Consider the following 5992-nt stretch of genomic DNA (forward strand, 5'->3'; position numbering starts at 1 on the left):
GCCCTACATAAGGCCTATGCAAAACAGAGTATAAAATCATAATAGGGTAATCGTTACCTACATAGCACGTGTAAATAACTGACAGAAAACACAAAGTATACATAAATGATGAACCTACTTAGAGGAAACTTTGAAGAGGTGAGAAGAGAACTCCCTGGACTAGCTAGGTAATTAATTAATTAATGATGGATATAAATGCAGAACCAGGGACAGCCAGTGGTGTAGTAGCAGTTAAGGCAGCTGACCCCCACGTGGCCAAGAGTGCAGCTGAACTCTTGGACCCTGCAGCTTGGAAACACACCAGATAGGCCGGTAGGTGCGACAGTGGTTAAGGTGATAGACATGCACATGGCTGACCATCGTGTGAGTCCAACATCTGGCAGCTTGCTTTCTCACTTTCTCTCTCGCTCATCTCTCTCTGGGGTGAGTGTATACGCAGTATTACAAATTTAAAAGAATAATAAAAACAAATAAATTAAATAAATAAATATGTAAAAAAAAAAAAAAAGAAGAAGAAAAAGAAAACACACCAGGCATATGTGCAAGCATGCCCCAAATCCCAAGAGGATAACAGAAGAAGCGGGACTAAAGCATGGCCATTTCTTCTAGGGGGTAACTTCTCACTTTCCTTCTCTCTCCCTTTGATGAGCACACCCTATAACAAAACTTTTTTAAAAAGAAAGAAAGAAAAAGAAATGCAGAAGCAGCAGCACCACCTGACTCCTTCCTTTCTCCTAGAAAGCACCATGGCTTAAATACTGTTCACTGCAGCTGCGGAACTCTCATTCCAACACCCATTCTCCTACCCCACCCCATCTCGGATCTGCATGAGCTCTTCACTGAATGGCAGAAAATCATTAGCTTTAACTGCGGTCAAGTCTGATGTACCACCTAACCTAGATGGTTTGTCCCTTCCACCTATGGGATGCCACCTCCGTATTTCTTCTTGACCTCAGGAAACACGCTGATGCCAGAGTCTAATCTCATAACATGGAACACAGCATAACAAAACTGACAGAGAATACAGTTTTCCTGCCACAACGGGCTTTCAAAAAAAATCAAAGCAGGCGCCAGCAGGTGGTAAGGTGGTTAGGGCTCTGGACATTCCCACATGATTGACCATGGTTCAAGTCCCAGACCTGGTGGCTTGCTTTCTTGCTTCCTCTCTCTCGGTCTCCATTAAATGAATGAATTAAATGAATGAATAAATTAAATAAATAATTCTTTTAATAAAACAAATCAAAGCAAAAAAAGGTAGCTACGTCTTCACTTCCCATCCCTGAGACAGCAGCTGTGCTTCCTCAGTATACTCTCACGCTGCACAATCCCACCAGGCCTAACACCATCGGTGTCACCTACGGCTTCCAACAAAGGGGTCATCAGCAGTACTTTCCCCAAGCCTTTCCATTAAATACTCAATCCACTTTCAGCCTTCTTGACTGAGGCATGCATCAAATATCTCAAAGTTAAATACAAACCCAACTTAAATAACTAAAATAGCAAAATGACTGATACAAAGAAGCCTATAAAAACTTCAAACACCCTCAGTCAGTAGCTGGCAGAATAAAAAAAAAGCTCTTCCAATAAACAGGATCTTCCATACAACTAAAAATATCTTTCTTGCTTTTGAATCTTCATTATAAAACATACTCATGTGATTCTGGTTCATTCACTAATTGATCAACTTTTTTTTTTTTTGAGAGGTATTCTGTTTTAGCTATAGGGCGTGTGCGCTTGCTAGACAGACAGAGAGAGACAGAGAGACAGAAAGCGAGAAATCACTCCCCAGGGGGGATGGCCACGCCACAATCCCTTCTCCTCCAATTCTCCTCTCGGGATCTTGGGCACGCACGCACACGCGCCCGGCGTGAGTTTTAAGCCACTGGGCCCGGGACGTGAACTGTGGTCGACTATGTGGGAGTCCAGCGACATAGCCATTACACTAACTGCTGGTCCCACTAATTGATCAACTTTTGATGGGTAAAAAAAGTACTAGGCTAGTACCAATCATTCCAAAAGAAACTTCTCACTTTTCCCCAACAAGTCTACTCCCACCAAATTTGCTGTGTTTTCTTATTTTTTACCTTATTGATTTATTGATATATATATATATATTTTTTATTGCCAAAGGTATACATGCTCGCCAGAAAGAGAGAAAGCATGCCCCCATGGGGTGTAGCTATGCCACGATCCCTTTCCTCCATTTCTCCATCCTGTGATGATTCTGGGCATGAGTACACAAGTGCCAATGTGTTCTTCAAGCCTCCAGTTCCAGGACTTGAAACACAGTGCCCATGAGGAATCCAACTCCCTTAACCACTGAGCTACAGGGCAGGCCCTAAATACAGGATTTTTAAAGGCTGATTGAGTAAATTAGCATTTTTTTAGACAATGAAACAAAATACTGAAAAATACCTACTGCTGGACAATAAAAACATAAAACAGTGTTTGAAAAAGCAACTTACCTCTGCATCTTCTCCAAAGAATCTGTACTTATATCCACATTCCACACACAAAATTGCGTCTCTATGCTGCTGCTTCATTTCGATGTACTGTAATTCTAGTGGCGTGTAGATGCTTTTGGATCGCCTGTTACATGGCTTAGAATCAGAACTTTTCTGTAAACTCTCCTGACTCCCATGTGCTGATCCAAATTGGCTGAGATCAGAAAGTATCTTGTCCTGACAACCAACAGATTTATTAATAGTTTAAAAGTATTAACCGCAATAACACGTTTCCAGACAAAATGCAAATGTGATCAAAAGGTTCTTAAAATCAGTTTTTGTTTTTTAAGTTCACCAAGTGATTCTGAGTTAAAGGTAAGACTAATAACCAACTGCTACTCTGAATTACAGATTTTAATGATGGAGCAAGAATTTAATTCCCCAATTTTACAATAATAAAAACCATTACTAAGTCACAAAACAATGAAAGATCCAGAAGGCCCAGATACATTTGGTTTACCTTTGAATTTACTGCATATCTGCCAGGTTTTCAGTTAAGAACCTCAAAAAAGGGGCCAGCAGTTGACATGGTAGTTAAGGCACTGAACTCCCACATGGCTGACCACTATTCGAGTCCCAGACCTGGTGGCTTGCTTTCTCACACTCTCTCTCTTTCTCTCTCTCTCTCTCTCTCCCCAGTCAAATTGAGTAATAATAATAATAATAATAAATTAAATTAAATTAAATTAAATAAATAACTCTTTTTAAAAAAAAAATCTAGGTGAATTTGCCCATAATGACTTTCTTGCCAATCATGGAAACTGTAGAGAGGAGTTTGAGAACCTGTGCATGTGTCAATTAACAGTGAAGAATCCCCAAGGCAATGGCTCCTAACACAGGCAGTACATCAGAATCACCAGGGAGGCCTTTTGGATGTGTGTTTAATATAAACCAATTCATCCCTCCTCAATACATAACAAATCAGACTTTCTAGGGACTGAAAAATAATAATCAACAAAACCAAAAAAACAAAAGTTACCTCAGCTAATTCCGATGATTGGCCAGGTCTGAGAACTCTGAGTGACCCCACAGAAACTAAGAGTTCCTTAGAACCTACCTTCTGGATAATTGGATATTCGTCTATATGGCAGTTACATACCTTTGGATTAATTTGAGATTTGGAATCCTCAGAAGAAACTGCATTCTTTGCACGTAGAAGGCTGATATCATCAAAATCAGTACATTTTGGTAGAACTGCAAATTTCTTTTCAGGAGGTTCTGTCTGGGCTCTACTTGGAGGAGGGGCAGAATCGCAGCAGAATTCTTTCAATTTTTCCAGAGACTTCAAAACACTCCGGGTCCTCAAACATCTCTTTGGCTCTTAGGTAACACAGAAGAAAATAAAACAAAACAAAAAATAAAATAAAACAAAAACAAAAGTATTATCATTACTAGCACAGAATGTTTTAAAGAGGGAGATGTGGGCCAGCAGATGACATGGTAGTTGGGGCACTGGACTCCCATATGGCTGACCATGGTTCAAGTCCTGGACCTGGCGATTTGCTTGCTCCCTTTCCCACTCTCTCTGGTCAAATTAAAAACAGTAATAAATAAAATTTAATAAATAATTATTTTTTAAAAATAAAGAGGGAGATGCTCACTAATGTAACAGACTTCATCATAATGTGATAAAGAAACACAGAAACACTGGGATCAGGGTAAAGGTGACATATTAAAACAATGCATCTAATTTCACTTACTCCTGAAACCCCATTAAACACTATAGTAAGTTTTTATAGTAGGTTTTGTTTCTTCTTCTTCTTCTTTTTTTTTTTTTTTTTTTTTTTTTTAGGGTTTGGTCGTAGATTATGTGCGCTCACTGGAGAGAGACAATGAGAGGGCAAGTGAGAAATCACCACAATCCCGTCTCCATTCTCCTCCTGGGATTTTGAGGATGCACGCACATGCACCCAGCATGAGTTTCAAGCTCCCAGGTCCAGAACTAGAACCTCCATCGGCCCTGTGGGGGTCCAGCACCCCAACTACCATGTCACCTGCTGTCCCTTCTTTCTTAAAGATAGAAGCTCGTATAAAGGGGACAAGTGACAATTCCAAGTGAGTATCTTACGATAGAAGGGAAACAGATGAGCAACAACCAATTCTGCATACCTGAAAGCCAAATCCTAAGTCAGTAATTAGGAAAACCAAGAACCAAGACCCGCGTGGTGGTGCAGTTGGTAGCAAATTGAACTGCAGTGCTGGAAACCACATAGTTGACTGATGGTTTGGATCCCTAGGCCTGTTTGAAAGGGAGTGTACCTCCAATACCCTGACAATTTGGAGAGAAAAGTGATCACAGCATGATGAGGCCCTGCTGAGGGTCTCAGTATCTTACTCTCTCATACACACACATGCTAGGCTCTCTATTGTGGATTAAAAAATTAATGAACTTTAAAAAAAGAGAGAGAGAAAATCAGAGGCCAACAGGTAGTATGGTGGTTAAGGGCACTGGATTCCCACATGGCCAACCACAGTTCGGGTCTCGGACCTGGTGGTTTGCTTTCTTGCCCTCTCTCTCTCTCTCTCTCTCTCTCTCTTGCATGCGTGCATGTGTACAAGCACATGCACTGTCCCTCTCTGGTCAAATTTAAATAAATAAATAAAGTTAAATAAAAAATAATCCTTCTTTAAAAAATAGAATCAATCCTATTTATTATTAAGTTGTCAGGAAAGTTGAAACATATTTTGCTGTTTTTCTATGCAAAAATGCATCATGACTTCGGATGACCCCAATATAGCACAAATTGCTTAAAAGACTCAAGAATTTGGCACTGGTAGCTCTGGAAATGGAATAAAGGAGGTTTTAAAATAGAGGATTAGTTCAAAACAGTTCAATCTCTCGACCCCTACCATACTCCAAGCCCAAAAGCAACTGTCCTTCCTCCACCTCTGCCGCAGTGGACTGCAGGGTTCTCCTCTCAACAGGCCAACCAGGCACAGCTGATGGAGTGCTGTACCTAACCCAGAAGAGACACCACCACCCCAGCCTCTCCAGAAACCAGGAAGCCAAAGCCCTCTCTCTAGGCAGGGGTTGGGATGACTCTTCACTGGAGAATCTGACCAGCTCAAGAGCAGAGACCTAGAGACTCACATCACAACTGTCAAAGGAAACCAAACTGCGCACTCAGACACACCTGCTTCCCGGCCGCCACAGCTTTCCTCGGGCCATGCTCTCCATGTGTCAAAACGCACTCATCCCTCAAGACTTATCACAAAGATACCTTCTCCATGAAACCCTCTGCTAATTCTCCCAGTTTCGAATCTTTTTTCTCTGTGTTCCTATAACAAGATCGCCTCTCTAGATCACGGTCATCCAGTTAGCAGTTACCCATAAGCAGGCAATCCATAAAAAGGGAATTAGGATTTACTATGTCTCCACTATGTGCTGGGATTCATGAATTCGCCCTGGAGAGTGATACTATGAGGTAACTCTATTAAATATAAGAGAACTGGCACTGCCAGCGTTTATCAACTCTTACCTTCCCTAC

At 41.1% G+C, this 5992-nt stretch overlaps 1 protein-coding gene across 1 annotated transcript in view; it reads right to left on the reverse strand.

The window, feature by feature from the left end:
- MSH3 (mutS homolog 3) overlaps positions 1 to 5992 on the reverse strand; it is a gene marked incomplete in the record, with an annotated part of 248405 nt that overhangs the window by 237074 nt on the left and 5339 nt on the right. Inside the window, 2 exon segments of the mRNA XM_014585921.2 lie at positions 2466 to 2681; positions 3604 to 3824. Coding sequence (XP_014441407.1) covers positions 2466 to 2681; positions 3604 to 3824 — 437 coding nt within the window.

This window comes from Tupaia chinensis, unplaced genomic scaffold (assembly GCF_000334495.1).
Source record: "Tupaia chinensis unplaced genomic scaffold, TupChi_1.0 Scaffold000099_1, whole genome shotgun sequence".
Lineage (NCBI taxonomy): Eukaryota > Metazoa > Chordata > Mammalia > Scandentia > Tupaiidae > Tupaia > Tupaia belangeri.